Here is a 16335-nt window from a genome sequence, read left to right on the forward strand (position 1 = left end):
CGTTGCTGTCACTGTCCTCTTCTGAATAGCTGCCTTCCTCATCTGAACTGCTTCCAGTTCCATCTTCAGCCGCTCTTCTTTCTCCCAGACGGTATCTAAGTCCTCTCTGATAGAGGCGCTGCCCATCTGAATCATACCCAGGGTTGGCGGCGGAGTTCTCGGTTGATGTGGGGGAGGGAGCGTTCCAGGGATCGCTTCCCGAGCTTTCCCCTTCGCTTTCCTCTTCGGTAATGGGAGAGAGAACACGCTGGTCCACCCCTTGCTCGTAGAGTCCTGGCTCTTCTTCGTCTTCAATGATTGGGCCTCTTTGTGTGGGCCATCCTTCCATGTCGGAGTCTGAGTCGGACTCGTCAGCGATGTAGATGAACTGGATGAAGGTAAGGTCTCCCCTGTCCCTGTCATCGACGTATTCGGGAGGGGGTGTGTTCGGTCGTCTAGCCTCCTCGTTGGGGGCTTCGACGGGGATAGTTTCTTCGGAGGCTGGCTCCTGGTTTCGTCGGTATTCGTATCCATATAGGAACGCGAGATAGACTAGGGCGCACAGGCCTTGTAGTCTGATGAAGTCGGTGATAGTTTGTTCGATAGGGTTCATTTGTTACTGTTCAACAACGGGGTCGTTGATGAAGAGCAAGAAAGTCTCGAACTAATTGTTAGCGACCGATTACACAAACAAGATCAAACAACTAGGTGTGACTCGCACTTCGGTCAGGCGCCTTATGTTGCTCGCAGGTTTATGTGCAGGGAGCTATCGCTTAGTGAGCGAGAGTGAGTTCAGACTAAGTTATCGGGTGAATAAACTTTAGTTCGAGACTGAGGTGTAAGACCTGCAGTCGAGCTACTTAAATACAGTTTGGACTGTTCTAAATATACTACAAGAGTCTGTAACGGTGCGGTAAGCACACGGTACCAACATGGTATAATGCGATCAGAGTCGGAAAGTTAGCATAGCAGGATTACGATGAGTTCGATAAGATAAGATAAAGCGCGAAATCGTAATAGTGTTGCAGGTGGTGAAAGAAAATGATAAGCCGTTTGGTGGGATTAACATTATATTCGTGGGAGACTTTGCTCAATTGCCCCCTGTCGGCCAGACCAGGCTGTATGCAAAAATGAACACGCGAACGAGTGGTCAGTTGCAGCAGATAAATATAATCGGCAAAATATTATGGAATTCTGTAGATACCATGGTGTTGCTTCATGAGATTATGCGTCAGTCTGGGAGAGATAATGAAACATTTGTGGAACTTCTTGGTCATCTACGCGTCGGAAAATGCACTGACAGTGATTATGAAGCCTTATTAGGAAGGACCGTATCTTCTGTTAAACTGGATTGGTCTGCAACTGAATGGAAAAACGCACCGGTTATCGTATACGAAAACGCGATTAAAGATGCCATTAATGAGGAGGCTGCGGTTTCTTTTGCTCAGAGTACAGGGAGACCGTTGCACTGGTATTATTCTGTTGATAAGCATCGCGGTGAGAGGATTACGGATGTCAACTTACAGAATCGTCTATGGGCCATGAATTCAGGACAAACACAGCATCGTCTAGGAAGAATTCCTCTCATCATTGGCATGCCAGTCATGTTTGCACACAACTATGATGTCGATGGCAGTGTTGTGAACGGCACTTCTGGTATCCTGGAAAAAATCCGATATTGGGTAGACGACCAAGGCTTGAGGCATGCTGTTTTGTGTGTGGTTTGTGTCAGCGATATGAATTCTGAGCCTTTACCTGGTCTCAGTGTCAGTCAGGCTGTTGCCCTTCAAGATGATGTCGACTTGACATTCACAGATCAGTACATGAGAAAGAAATGTATGATAAGACGCACCCAGATTCCTGTGAGCCCGGCATTTGCGATGACTGCTCATAAATCTCAAGGTCAAACATTAAGCCATGCTATCATCGATTTCGAGTCCTGTACCGGTACTGAAGCTCCTTATGTGATGGCATCTCGTGTAAAATCACTCAAAGGCTTGCTAGTTGTTCGCTGGTTCCCAAAGAAGAAGATACAGGTCAGACCTTCAGAGGATCTACGTGTTGAAAACACATGCCTCAGAGTCTTTTGTGAGCAGACTAAGTTAGTTCATGGCACTGACGAAGAGAAAGTGGCTGCGAGTCAGTTTTTAAAGTCTTTGGGTGACAGTGGACCTGTTCTTTGGACTTCCCTGATGACTGGAGTTGAGTTGAGTGAGAGTTCCACTATGGACATCAGCACTCGCAGGCTGGAAAAGCTACAAGAGGACACTGAAAGATGGCATGCTACTCTGCGAGCCAGCAGTAATGCAGAAGGGTTTTCATAGAATAAAAATGGGTCCTATGTCTGTAAACGAACAAGAGAGGCCTTTGATAGAGCTATCAAGGTACCAAACAAGCGTCACAAGAAGAGCTAGATAATCACGTGCATCTAAGTTTGATTTTCCGTAAACAACATCTCCGTGTCGATCGTTTCTGTCACAATCTTCCTTCTCTTTGGACCACTTTGATGAGCGGTGGAATGATCAGCACGTTTCATTTCATCCATTTTCTGATGCAGTTGCCGATGAGAACATTGAAGTGGAGATGAACACTTTGACATACATCTGCCTGGCTGCGGTCCACAATTGTTACGCTGTCCAGCTTGCATACAAATCGCGCGTCACCTCGCTTGCCAAACAGGAGGCGGAAGGATACTCCAACGTCCACTAAGTGTCCGGGTCATAGCACGCAACCGCTTTCTCGAGGTAATAATCTATGAACAAGGTGTCAGTGAAATATCCAACTTGACAGTCAAAAGCTCACGTCATGGTTTTATTGTCCAGGAACTGCCATTCCAAAAACTGGACAGCGTTGTCATCGGTATATCTGTGTTTCGAATCCATGCATATGCGAGTTAGAGCTCCTCTCTCCTCCATGTCAGCTGTAATCGGAACAGTTGTACCAACAGGCTGGGAAGGTGCTGTTAATAATTTGCTATCCGCCATCAGAGCATGGATTCCTCCAAAGATACTGTCGTGCAAGATAAGCCATTCGGGATTTCCTCTGTACTGCCACATAAATTTTTGTAACGCCTTTTCAGCTGCCCGGGCTTGTTCGAATACCCCGTCTGCGTCATCAGAAACAACTTGGATGAACTGTCGGATATTTGCTGGTCGTAACCTGGTTGAGATTGTGTTCATAAGCACCTCTAAGAGAGACGGAGGAGTGATTGGATCTGTGTATGATCAACCGGGTGTATCTGGCATGTACGGTGTTACGCACACCTGGGATACGATACCCTGAAAATGCAATACCACCTCCTCCCCATCATCCTTCCACATGAGGTATTTCCGATCATTGCGATTGAAGGATTCCACGCTGAATGATCTCTCGATATCAACGACGTTGACGAAGCGAGACAGCTGTATGTTTTGGGTTTCTTCGTTTCTCTGCGCTAGGACTTGAGCTTTTCTGATGGCATCTAGAGTCTGGGGGTGAACACAAGCCATCCGTCATGGTAAATTCTTACCCTTGCACTCGGGAAGTACTTTGTTCAAAATATCACAGTCGGCGACTGCTAGTTTGAGAGGCATGTTACAGAGCCTCAAAATCTGCTGCTTCTCTTTTTATAGACTGTGTGAAACTGGAGTGCTGATGAGGCTTTGGATTTATGTTGGAAGCTGGATTTTCCATCAGAATTCTTTTCTTCCGTCTATTAAAACTGGACAGATTGACCATACAGTCATAGAAATACATTCTTCATCCTTAGATGGTGCATCATTCTCAAGATCCAAGGGAACTTCGCTCTGTGGCGAAGAGGACTCTCGAAGAGCCAGAGAATGGAGGACAGTCGAAAAAGCCGAAAATGTATGTTATCCCAAGCGACCTTGTCTTTTGATTTAAACTGATTGGGTTTGCGAACAGCCTGGGTGATGAACAGGACACCGACCAAAAGTAAGTACATTTCTTTTGTCCACGTCAGCCTTTCAAGAATAAGCACACTCTCCGATGTCTCAGACCTAGTAAGAACGGAGATAAGTGAACATTTTCTTTCCTTTTCTTCGTCTTGCTTTATTTTCTTGTTCTCATACATGTCTTCTAGGGTGGAGTCGAATTCGAAGACCACACCGAACTCGAACCCGAAGACTACGCCAATGAAACCGTCAGCTTTACCAAGCAAGGAGGTTGTCGATTTTGCCGTCACGGGTGTGCAGTTGCCTGTCGAAGTGACAGCCCTTCCCGGAGTCAGTTACTACGGGGTAGATGTCGACACTGGCGAGAAGGTGGCGGTTGGCACCGTTCCTATGAAAACACATTGTGCCGCCACTCTGAGCAAAATCAAGTGAGTGCCTATCATTGGATCATGCATGGAATCTAACTCTCGCCACACAGACGGATTTTGAGCTCCTACATCCTGATGCCATCCTATCCCACGCTCAGCAATATCTTTACTTCCAATCCCAAAGACTTTCAGCTTAACGTCGTTGGACGTAATTCTAAAAACAAGAGTTGGCATATTGGTACCACTGAATCTGATTCCCATACGGCAACTTTCTATGTGACTGGACGCATCCTTCAGAGTAACCTTACACTCGATGATGACACCAAAACCATCAGTATTCATATCATCGAACGGTTTTGGCCCCAAATCGCCGCGTTTATTGCGGAAGTTGCCAATGTAGACATTCTTGCGGTACCCATGAAGGACGGTGGTTTGTGCTTTTCCACTTATAAAAAAGGTAATGCATCGTCTTTCCTTTGGTTTGTGGTGTTGACATATCTCAGGAATCGTGGACTACAAGTCTTCTAAGTGTTTCCCTCGTAAAGGTGACCATGGTCTGGATGTAAGAAGCTGGAAAAGTAATGGTAAGTATATTCTGTTCCGTGGAACACGACTCCATTTACGTTGGTGTTTTATTCATTCATCTCAATTTCTAGTACCTGCTTTTGATGGCTGTGCAAACTTCAGGCTGAAGGATTATTTCCTTCTTCCGAAGTTGCGTGGTGGTGAGATTGCCCAGTACTCGACCGCTGTCATAATTTTCACTATATCCAAATTCAAATTGAAGCATGGGATGCGCATCGGATTTAATGTTCAGAGTGTTGTTGCTCTCGTGGACTGGGTTTCTGCTGACTGGACGAAGGATCTAGATCCAAAGTGGCACGAGAGCATGATGGATGAGAGTGCGTTGGGAGTCACGCATGTGGTGGATTACGACTTCACTCAGGATGATGAGGACGAGGGACAGCCGTCGGATGAAGATGACAGTGATGTTGGTGTATTGTAGATACTTCTCATCGTGTTGTTAATCTTGGTATATTGTTCTAACAGTGATCGTTGCCTGTGTTCACGTTACTCTTCCTTCCATGAGGTAAACTTGTATCGGAATTGGCAGGAAAGTTCTGTGGTATGTTCGGGGCCGATTGCACTAATTCCGAGTGCTGGTCAATTTTAAAAACCAAGAGCTCATTGTTGCCTGTTCTTTAACTTAAACATATCATGGGAAGAACTCGCATAGTGTAAACGAGCACATACCATTGTTCAATGAAGCCTTGTTGTCGGTATTAAGAAACTCCGATAAACTTGTGCGCATGTTTAACAATGATATATTTATTTGGTTACACACGTTAATATGGGTAAATCTGTAACTATGCTACCGGAATAATGTCCACCCTATTTGCCTTGACGATAAATGCCTACGAACGTCAGCTTATTGTTGATAAGTAATGAACAGAAACTTTTTTACACACCTCTATACCTGACAAGAAGTCGGGGATATGCTGCAACATCGCCGTGATTTGGACTGGATGGTGTGTGGCTTGGCGAAGCAGTTTATCTTGCATGTTGACGCTGTCAGAAGGAAGTAAACCAATACCGCTGGCCTCCTCCCATGGGGCATAGACATTCTGTCATAAAGTATCTGAGTATTTGAAAGTAATGATAGTACAAGTATGACGCACGACTCTCTCCAAATCGATGTACATCAGTACATCTTTCTCCGTCTCTCCTGCAATCCAGCTTAAGGTTTTCTGGGTATCCTGTGAGATCTGGTGTGAGAGGGCGATATCTTGTGTCGGATATTCCGATACGTACCTTTGCATCTCGGGCGACAAATTCTTTCAAAACTTGTATTTGGGTGTCATACAAAATACGGGCTGCACCAAATCCACATTCCATAGGCCACGTCAGACGGAACCAGCCGTGGGCCTTGTAGTCGGGGCGCTGAGGTGAAATGAGTTTGATGCAGTGGGTGTGGCTTATAAAACGTAAAAGGCACTCACCAATAAATGTAGAGCGACAGACGTGTTAGGTTCCATGCGTCCGAAAATAACAACGCTGTTCTTGTTGATATAGGCATCTCGGAATGTAAACTCGTTGTCTTGAATGGGCCGTACAATGTGCAGAGATGAGACGACATGGGTGAGGACACGCTCGCCATCAAGATCATAGAGGTTGCATGCAAACTGTTGCATGATGGTAATGCTTCTACAGCGAGGCCAGGCATCTTATAAGGTTTTGGGGGAGGGGAGGAAGGCAACCGGTTGACGTCGCTTATTATTCGTGAGGCTTCTTCTTATGAAATGTTCGGAGGAAGGATGCCCTGTCGAGGAATATCGACGTCCCGATCCTGACTTTACGTTGGATAGAATCGGTCTAGTTTCTCGCTCTGTCTTGTACACTGACTCTTTGGTTCGCAGTAACTGCTAGACACAAATGGTGTGCGCAAGCCTGTTGTGAGTATCTGGCGAATGTTATTGTATCAGTTGAAGTCAACGCTGTATTCAGATTAGGTCCTACCAGTGATCATCTACTGAGCTGTCTATCTCCAGGAGATCTGTATAGACTATCCATTTCCTGTCATGAAGGTCGCGATGCTGTTGCAAGCTTTACCAGGTGCTCTTATAGAATAGAGTTATTCTTGTCTCCATTCTTTACGCAGAGCGAGTACTTTCAGTTTCGTAGTTTACAGGCTGCAACTGGAATGCTCATATCGGGGTCGACCGCCCTACAGTTCTTCGCTCGTTCTCGCTACGAAAATTCCAACTTGGATCTCTACGTTAATCATCATTATCTATTCGAGATCAACCAATTCCTGACAGGAATTGGATACATCTACAAAGAGATCGATGGGGAATCATACGCCTCCATTAAGGACTGCTTAGACAAGGATTTCAACAGTAGGAACCCGCTTAACAGGTGAAAGGGGTGGACCTACTCTGGTCCAGCGATATTCGCGGTGTTGTCGTACAAAAGAGCTGGTGGTTTGAAGATAGACGTGGTTACAACAGTGTACACTGCTTTTCAGGGCATTCTCGGCTTTCACAGCAGTGTGTGATCTTCTGTTATTGTTAATAACATTAACTTATTCTGTGTTAGCATGTGTTATGAACGTGATCACTTACGTGCATGCGATTTCATTATACCTGCATGCGACCTTCATTGACGGAGTTGCGTATCACAATACTCCCACTAAACCCACAGACAGCGCTGCCCTGCAAAAATATTCCGACAGAGGCTTTTCGTTCATTGGCCGGGATGAAGCGCTGAATAGGCCAGAGTTTAGGTTCCAGCGTCGGGTTGGGGATAGATTTTGTTGGATTCTGCCATTGCATACATTGCAGCCACTGCCTCGCTCCCCAAAAATTGACCTGGTGTTTGCCAACTCGTGGGGACTCGCTGAACCCGAAACAGCATTCATGTTCAGGTATCAGATCCTACGACATCTTCGTTGCCCCGAGACTTCAGTTTGTTTTGTGGAAGGAAAAACGAACTCAATGATGCGTCATCTGGGATCATCATCGCTAAGAAATTTGTGAGTGATAGAATTTCGGTTTCGGAATTGTCCTGTTGACGGAATTTCCAGAACTCCGGAGCAACTCCTTGGTCTACTTAGAAAGGTGGTTCGTGGGTGTCAGTTGGAAAGAACGTTACAGCCCAGTGACTACATATCTTAGAATCTTGTTTGTGAATTCACGGCAGAGTTTTATTTTATTTTTGGTGAAATTTGGGAGAAGTGGCTATCTTTGAGCGATGTTGAACTGGTTACAAAACTGGAGGAATGGACGGTACTACGATAGATCTAGCCATGTCACACAAGACATTATCACACCATTCTCCCAGCTGCCATGCAACGTGCAAGGTGTTGGATGGTAGAAGGGATGTTTCCGATCGCTTGGAGTCCATATACCCCCCCCACTGAATTACTCCGACGCCCCTCCATCCGTGAAGAGTACGCTCTATATCGGCACATGCAAGGCCACATTTTTGTCCTGTACCAGCACTGGATTCATAGTATGTCAGGGCTTGCTTTTTGAGTTGGTCGTGATGGTTGGTAAGGAGGGCAGTCAGAAAATATTTGTCGGAAGGATGGGGGTAGTAACCGCGTAACGCGATCTTTTGAGCGGTTAGAGATGGGTAGAGACAGTAGACATGGCTGCTAGTGATAGCATTCATCTGGCTTGTAGTCTGTGCTCTGATAATGGGGGTCATGCATGTGTCGCTATTGCTGACAATGATAACGATATCTTGCTGTAAAGGTAGTCTTGTCAGTGTATATCACGATACGTTAGCCTAGAATTCGCACCTTCAGCATTGGGTGCGTAAAGAGAAACACTGTCTTTGCTACAACAGTATGTAGGATGGGATATCTGGGATGCTCGCGTGTGCCATACTCGTGCAGGCAGATTTCTCCGCCGTCATACCCGTGATAACCGAAAAAATCTGTCCAGCGGTCGGCAGCATGCTGGGGCACCACGATGTTCAAATCCCTTGGCTCCCAGTTGCATTTGGGTGTCAGGACTGCCAGAGCAACCGAACCTCCGACTGCACTATCCGTTTTGTCGAGCAGGACAAAGAAGGCGAGGAGGTCGGAATGAGGGATAAATTTATCAATTTGTTTCTTCATGCGTGTCTGAAGAATCCCTTTCACAATGGAGCAGATACGAGTGCTGACTGACGCCCAGCGTGCTAATTCGGTGATATTGGCAATGGACATGGCTGCATGGACGAGTTCCTCAGTCATCAGCCATTGCTTGGTAGCGGATGGTTGTTCCATGGTGGGTTGTGGAGTTTCGGGAAGTTGTAGAACAAATGTACGTCTTCAATATCACGTCAGGATTGGGTTTCTGTACCAGCAAAACTTAATCCGACAATACGCAGGGATTAACATGTCCAAATCTCGCCGGCAGCAAATCGTTCCACTCACCTTCTGGACCCAACTTACGTAGGGCGTTTCCTGCAGCAGCTTTGTCAATCAGACATGTGTACATATGACGCAGCATCATTGGTTGAGGTATGCGGTAAGTCGGAGGCAGGTTTCTACGAAGGCTCAACCATTGTGTCCAGTGATGGTAACGCCACACGTACTGAGGTATGTCATTCATTCCTCCTCTAGAGGCATCTGTGCTCAACTTCATGTGAGGAATACATGCAGCGACTACCTAAAGAAAATTGACAGTGTGCAGTGGCATCTGATTCGTGCTTCATAATGTATTGAATCCCTTTCGAGGATGAAAAGCATAGATGAAATCAGCACCATCAAAGCGACGAAACTTCTAAAACCTGGTACCTTAATAAATACCTGTACTACGGACGGCTAACCGATGCACTCCAATCAAAATGGGTCGAAGTGTCATTTTGCCACTGTTAATTAACATTGAGATAGATGTTAGAATGGTCTTCGAGGATAGTGATGGCCATCTAATCTTGGCAGTTACAATCTCACAGTAAATTCAGGCTGGAACGTTGTTTTGATTTATGCATGTTCTCTGTGTTCAATACATTTATGTATATCCTACTCGTGTCTGTGCCGAGGATCACTCTGCAAATAAAACATGATAAAATAATTTGTAGGGGACTGTCATTAGTCACAGACCTCGCGGTGGCTATAAACGTAATTCAACCAGATGATATTCTGGTGGCTTCTGAGAATTCCGACTTTCTTGTTTTATCCATGTATCATTTCTTATGAATCCTACTGCATGCCTTGTCACCTTTTCTTGAGTTGCTATGGTCCACAATCATTTACGTGTGTAAGTTGTTCCTATATTCTGGGGTGCATGTCGAGCTACGGGTCAATTTATCCGAAGAATAATGTTGGTTTGGTCACCGCTCTACACTGTTGATACATAAGACGCCAAAACCTCTCTTCAGGATCAGACTGAATCAAGAGTTCTGATGCACCACTTCTTCGCACGGAACATGAACAAAAATCAAAAGACATGGTATATTGGTCTACATATTCAATTTTTCTGAGTGCTTATCTGGTTTCAGAATAGTGTCATCACGTTATTTCTTCCGGTGGATTACCTCGGAAATCTCACTATGAAAGTTTCAAAAGTCAACTATGTCCCCAATATTCGCACTATCGACGACTTAGACATCCCATTCCTTGGCTGGGAAATTATGGAAAGGCATCCTCTTTTCCTCCCGGATTTCCGACACACCTTTTATCTCAGTGACGACATATCTTTGAGCTTCTATCGTCTCATTACCAGAATCGATACGTATGCTCACAACAACACCATTGCAAAACTCTGGCCCAGAGTTTCTTGGCAAGGAAGTCTAATGGTGGTAGCACATACCACATTGGCGGAGCGTCTGATTGATATCAATGAAGGTATTTTATCGTTTGTACAGGCTGGAGTTCATAGGTAACAATGGCATATTCCACCCTTGTCCAACAAAGCTGACTTCAGTAACAGATATATCACCACTATGATTCAAGTACTCGAAAACACCGGCTCAGCCTTCAAGCCTATACTCGCACCACCCTCACCGCTAACTCATGAGGGGACAAGCCTTAACGAAGAAACCTGTTTCTGTCAATCGTTGGCTGGCCATAGTTCGGAAACCGTCAGCAACGCTGTTCCTGCTGCTCAGAGAGGTGCTGAATGGTCATCGGGATACTGCATCGCATACATATGACCGGTAATGGTGATCATCTTCCATTATTGTGATTTTCCATCCCTTGTCACTCTCAGGGAAAGCGCACGTTGCTTTCAACAATACGTCCATGAAGCGATCAGGATTCGCATTCGGTCAGGTCTTTCTCGGTATATCTCGCGATCAGAAATCAGAAACTTTATTCTTGCTTTGAACACCTTCAAATCCATTCTTTTTGGGGGGTTTATCACCTCCGTTCTTCGGTATAATCAAGATTGGCCTATGCCTCCTCGACTTTGCATATCAGTCCCACATGAAAAATGGTCAGCTTTCTTCTCGTCTATTTCTCTTGCTAAATAATTGATTTGTTTTTACTTTATTATATTTTATTTTTTTCAGTACCGCTTGGACGGAATACTTAAAAGACAATAACTGTCGACCCCGAGGGGGTTTGGAGTCCCATCAATTAAGTTTCAGTACCACGGAAACTGTCACGTATGAAGACTGGGCTATGGGAAATCTTGTGAGTAGGTTTCGATTATGATGTGATGCTATAGCTAATACTTTAACACAATAAGTTGCCCCTACGCTTGTTCTTCTGTGAACGCCCATCACCTTTGGGTGTAGTCTTTTCTGAAATGTCGACGTTGGATATGAATTGTTTTACAGGCTCCTCAATTGTTTGTTTCTATCCCACCTTCATGTCAGAATCTCAGGCCATAGCTCGTAGCCCGTGGGAGGTGAACCCTCACTACATCATGGCGTTGGAGCGTTACGGTATTACATTTCATTACAGCAATGGGCACTTTCAAGGAAGCCCTTGTGGCAACCGGTGCCCTGCACTCCATCGGAATGTGTGTGGATTTCAACATATTTTAAAATGGGATCTATACCAAAACTGATGAGTTTCCGGTGAGGAAGCGAGCTGGGAGGATGGGGAAGACCAGGCATGGGCGTATTCATGGCAACTGAGTCCGCAGTGTAGTAATCCTGACTGCATACGATTCCATTCTTTTTCTTTAGAGTTCATGTATACATAGACACACGTTTTATAGAATCAGTTTTTTGGTATCTCCATGTACGTCTGACTTTCAGATGTTGAGGGTAGGGGCTGAGTCTCGAATGTATCGCACTTTCAGGTGCCTGTCGGGAAAAAAAAAAAAAAAAAAAAGAAGTAAAGTAGGCCTGTGACGTAGAGGAAGAGACGTGTCAATTGCTGTTACACGATGGTTATTAAGTCAGATATTTCAGTCATTGTGGGCACATTTACTTTAATCCTTCTCATCATCATCACCTTTCCCGTCGACCTGTTCCTAGAATGCTCAGATTTCTCCCTGGTATTCTGATCGGCAGCTTGAAGTTTCCTAGGATCCTTGACCTGTAAAACCCCAAGAGTGTCACGCTGTTTTATATCGTTGTTATGGCTATCTTATCATGTGGATATGCTCTGTTTGAGTTCAGTTTGACATGCCACAGTCACAATGCCAAAGAGGGAAGAACGTACTCATGATCACGAGATACGAGTGAATAAATGAACTTCAACTGCTGAATTAACCATAAACTGTCCGTCATCACTATGAACACCAGCGAAGCACAAGTGTCAGTAAAATCATTGCAAGTGATTGCTAATGTAAGTTTCGAGTGTATATGTTGTTCACATATTTACAGCGGGGATAGGGTTGGGCTTTGCATCGAGCTGTCTTGTACGGCATGGATTGCAGTACACCCCAGCTAGTACCTTTACCGCTACTCCGATCGGTGAGGGATGGGATACCTAGATCCGTGCAAGATTGTGATATTCCGTTTTGGATCCCGGAGTACCTTCGCATTGGCAGTGTCCGATCTTCCCAGACTACATATTTTGTTGTTGAAATAGATGACGTGTTGGAAGACTCGTATACTGTATTCCACCTCCCATTCATGTTTCCCGGCAACAGTCAACCGAACAACCTTCTATGACAGATGTCTCGAGGGATTATCAAGCTACGCGGAAACGTGCTCGTTGTCAAAAATGATGATGATGAGGTAGTCAGTGATGTTAATCCGATGATTATGAATGATGTGTTTCATAAACTAATCATGAAGTAAGTCTTTGTATGGTTCATATTAAAATGTTTTCTCATTGCATTTAGGGAGATCGTCTTCAAATTCTTTACGCCTAGTCATCAAATTTTTATCTTATCCTCTGTGGCTGATCTGGTAGAAGATATGTAGAATATTATAACGAGCATCTACTGTTACTGCATGAATTCCCTAACCTCCACACAAATTCACATATGCTGCTTGGTAATAATTCCTTCTCTGAAGCCTGTGATTTAAGATACCCTCCCCACTGAAAAATCCCCACTCCCCTATATCCCACCAATGACCGCTCTTTTTCTACACACGCTCCTCCGCATGGATATGGGTAGCCTTCCCCATTATAATAAAGAGTGAGGCCTTGTTCTTGAAGTCGCGTTTTACGGGATGGTAGTAGATCCGCGACGGCAGTCAGTGATCTGCATGTAGGATCTCCGACGTATGCCTTGAATGAAGCCTTGTTGACAGTGAGGGAGGGGTATAAACAGTATATATGACTGCTTGATAATGCATTCATCTGTGATGTCGCTTGAGAATGTAAGAGTGGCCTGAATGGTGAATGATCGACGCTCTCAAGGACGATGACTTCGTGCTGCAGGAATAAAGACTGAGCTAACACAAATAATACATACAGCTGTACTCACATTACTTGATGATGAGAAGATCATGACAGAAGACACCACACCCTTCTGCTTCACTGGGTAACATTTGTGGACGATGGAATCTTTTCTTCCGATGACATGAATGCTGTAGCGGAGAAGGGAGAAAAAATTTTTCCACCTCCCAATTTGTTCACGGGAGATGATAATATTCACATCTGCCAGTTTCCAGTAACAATGGGGAGTCAAAACGGAGAGTGCAGATGAGCCAGCAATCAAGCTTTCCGTTTTATCCAGCATGCAGAAGAAACCGAGGAGATGTTCTGAGGGAATAACGTCGGTCAAGAGACAGGTAATGTGGGTATGTATGACGCCTTGCACGATACGGTGAAAGGATGTGGCAATATGAGACCAGGAAACAAGCATAATGATGTCGCAGTGATGCATAGTCAAAAGAACCAGTTCTTCTGCTTGAAGAAACTGCTGAGCTGCGATTGATCCCATTCTATGGTGTCGGTGGTATGGGAGATCTTGAAATCAAAACTTGTTCGAGGGGGGTTAGTGTGTTATAGTTCAAAGGAAGAGGAAAAACGACTATCCGCTATTTTGGTTCACCATAGGAAGTCTTTAGATTGACGTATATTCAGTCAGGTTCAATGCGGACATTCGGAATAGATACATGTTTACTCGGCAGAATACCAAGACCATCTGGTGGAAGCGTGTACTGGAGCTTCCTGACAGTTGCGATATACTTCAATGTCAGGATACCATACCAACACAAGTCCTGCTGTACTACAGATAGCTAGCGACGTCCCACTCCAATCAAGCTTCCTGTAGCGTTGGAAGGGTGCCCATAGTTGTACTCTGATGTGCCTTGTTTCCCATGCTCTAGTAGTATTCTCGACATCAAAGAGATACACTCGAGCTTCTGATTGTGAAGAGCTAGCTGCCACCCAACGACCACATGGAGATGAGGATAGACCGATATCAAACGAATTCGCTGTCATGTTAGGGTGCCGATACAGATTACCCAAAGGCTCTAACCCTGTTCGAGAATAAAGCTGAATCTCGGAATTCATGGCGAGAGCGAAGAATACCGGTGCTGTAGCCATATTCCCTTGAGAGATAGAGACAATACCACGAGGCCTAGTACTCTTTCCTGCAATGGTAGGATCGTGGCAAGATCTAAAGAGAGGCTGAACTCTGACGTTGGCATTTTTTAAGTTCATCGCGGATAGGAATCTAAGATCCCAGCTATGTAGAATACTTAAGAAGAGGCTCGTGAGAATTGGTGTATGGTAATGAATGGTGGACTGACCCATTGAAAGAACCGCTGCTAATGAGGTGATAGGGTGAAAATGTTACGATTTATTCTTTTCTTTTCTTTTCTTTTTCTTTTCTTACATGTTCACGCTTATCCTATGATGCGATTCCTATCGGACACTCTCACAGTACTATTTTTAGCTCACAGAACGTGTATTTAAGTAGAGCCTCAGCTGGCCTAAACCCCAGCTTCGGCTAAGGTTTAATCTACCTAACTCACAGCTCCTTGTTTCGTGACTATCTAAGTTCGCGACTGGCTCTCTTCCATCTACTTTGACCCCTCTTGTATCGTCCACCGAAGTGCGAGTGGCGATCTGGAGTTGATCTAAGTCGATAAGAGTTAGTGGCTAACATTTAGCCGAAGCTTGACCTACGTTGCTCAGCGCTACGTCCGAGAACGAACGCTGCCCAACCTTTTGAAGAAATAACTCCCCACTTGAACCAACGGTTATACTGTTGTTCTGCCTATTCCTTTTTGCGATACCAAGTGGTAATACTGCTGGCCGTAACAAGCGAACCCTCACCAACGATTTATCAAGATTCACCCGATACACTTCCTTGTCGCAGTGGCCCTCTGGGTAATACCCTTCGACCTACTGCTCCAAGCTGCCGTCATCACCTGGATCGTCCCCTACATCATCAACGACCCCATCTTCGCAGTTTTAGTAACTGTGTTCCTTACCTTGGCCCTCATATGAGTCTGTATCGCCGCACCCCTCCTAGCTGGACTGCTAGCAGCTTTGTACGGCGGATACTTCCCCCTTGTTTGAGGCACCACGAACCTTTTTAATCTATCCCTAAAGTTAGCTTCATTGCTAGCGGTCACACTGCTAGCGTTGACTGACCCATCCTTCGACGACGATAACATATTGATGACCGGTCCCGACTACGAGACCGACCTCAACCTGATTATTGTGACCCTCACAGCTCTTACACTCCTTGCATTGACCGTCGTATGGTCAATCCTTACTGCCGGCTATCAACGAAAATAAGCCTGCGGACGGATGCCCTTATCCGACGCCATTCCCATAATCTCCACGCTTTTCATCACCTTTTTATTGTTCACCTCCTTGTATTACCTCCAACGGTGCTGCTGCCAGCAGAGGCGAGTACGAGCGCAGTTACCCTTCCATTACGTTCCAGCGACTCCAGCATACCCGCCGCCGGTGATCTTCATTCCCGCAGCGTCTCAACAAACTCTTCACGATGGCCGACCCATCACACCCAGGGGACCTGGAGGATCCCTTTACAGATCGTCGCGATCCAGCTCACGAACCTCAGAGTCGAGCACAGACTCCTACAGAAGCGCCACCGCCGAGTCCGACGAATCAGTCGACATCACAGATACCCGGGGGGTACTCCTCGACAGAGGAGACTCGCCCGTACCAGGCCTCTTCGACCAGTCTCCAGTCGAGGGCAAGTCAAGTGCTGACAGAGGCCGAAGACAAGGCACCAGGCATCTGGAGCCGGGCGAAGAAGGCTCTGACACCG

General features: G+C 45.5%; 8 protein-coding genes across 8 annotated transcripts; 4 read left to right on the forward strand and 4 right to left on the reverse strand.

Annotated features, from left to right (window-relative positions):
• Positions 1-1520: 1520 nt before the first annotated feature.
• On the forward strand, positions 1521-1802 carry EV420DRAFT_1256931 (uncharacterized protein; the record flags this gene model as incomplete). Its single annotated transcript, XM_060466799.1, has 1 exon — positions 1521-1802. A coding segment is annotated over one exon (282 nt), but the record flags the coding sequence as incomplete, so codon positions are not given.
• Positions 1803-1859: 57 nt separating this feature from the next.
• Positions 1860-2078, forward strand: EV420DRAFT_1244567 (uncharacterized protein; the record flags this gene model as incomplete). The annotated part of the gene is made up of 1 exon (XM_060466668.1): positions 1860-2078. A coding segment is annotated over one exon (219 nt), but the record flags the coding sequence as incomplete, so codon positions are not given.
• A 619-nt stretch (positions 2079-2697) lies between these two features.
• EV420DRAFT_1472687 (uncharacterized protein) lies at positions 2698-3551 on the reverse strand (the record flags this gene model as incomplete). Its single annotated transcript, XM_060469073.1, has 4 exons — positions 2698-2731; positions 2782-3138; positions 3241-3439; positions 3488-3551. 4 exons carry the CDS (start codon positions 3549-3551, stop codon positions 2698-2700), a joined length of 654 nt encoding a protein of 217 aa, XP_060339253.1.
• Positions 3552-3727: 176 nt separating this feature from the next.
• Positions 3728-5246, forward strand: EV420DRAFT_1633884 (uncharacterized protein; the record flags this gene model as incomplete). The annotated part of the gene is made up of 6 exons (XM_060476245.1): positions 3728-3825; positions 3883-3912; positions 4061-4300; positions 4351-4697; positions 4744-4824; positions 4897-5246. The coding sequence occupies 6 exons, from the start codon at positions 3728-3730 to the stop codon at positions 5244-5246; spliced, it is 1146 nt and encodes a 381-aa protein (XP_060339254.1).
• Positions 5247-5607: 361 nt separating this feature from the next.
• On the reverse strand, positions 5608-6432 carry EV420DRAFT_1472689 (uncharacterized protein; the record flags this gene model as incomplete). Its single annotated transcript, XM_060469074.1, has 5 exons — positions 5608-5655; positions 5710-5865; positions 5920-5997; positions 6053-6181; positions 6241-6432. 5 exons carry the CDS (start codon positions 6430-6432, stop codon positions 5608-5610), a joined length of 603 nt encoding a protein of 200 aa, XP_060339255.1.
• Positions 6433-8002: 1570 nt separating this feature from the next.
• Positions 8003-9014, reverse strand: EV420DRAFT_1472690 (uncharacterized protein; the record flags this gene model as incomplete). Its single annotated transcript, XM_060469075.1, has 2 exons — positions 8003-8488; positions 8544-9014. The coding sequence occupies 2 exons, from the start codon at positions 9012-9014 to the stop codon at positions 8003-8005; spliced, it is 957 nt and encodes a 318-aa protein (XP_060339256.1).
• Positions 9015-10282: 1268 nt separating this feature from the next.
• On the forward strand, positions 10283-11722 carry EV420DRAFT_1472691 (uncharacterized protein; the record flags this gene model as incomplete). Its single annotated transcript, XM_060469076.1, is given in 6 exon segments — positions 10283-10577; positions 10686-10854; positions 10942-11166; positions 11243-11370; positions 11513-11620; positions 11640-11722. The coding sequence occupies 6 exon segments, from the start codon at positions 10283-10285 to the stop codon at positions 11720-11722; spliced, it is 1008 nt and encodes a 335-aa protein (XP_060339257.1).
• Positions 11723-14219: 2497 nt separating this feature from the next.
• On the reverse strand, positions 14220-14852 carry EV420DRAFT_1243324 (uncharacterized protein; the record flags this gene model as incomplete). The annotated part of the gene is made up of 1 exon (XM_060466659.1): positions 14220-14852. A coding segment is annotated over one exon (633 nt), but the record flags the coding sequence as incomplete, so codon positions are not given.
• Positions 14853-16335: the final 1483 nt, after the last annotated feature.

The sequence above is a fragment of the Desarmillaria tabescens genome, assembly GCF_030435595.1.
Source record: "Desarmillaria tabescens strain CCBAS 213 chromosome Unknown EV420scaffold_1, whole genome shotgun sequence".
Classification (NCBI taxonomy): Eukaryota; Fungi; Basidiomycota; class Agaricomycetes; order Agaricales; family Physalacriaceae; genus Desarmillaria; species Desarmillaria tabescens.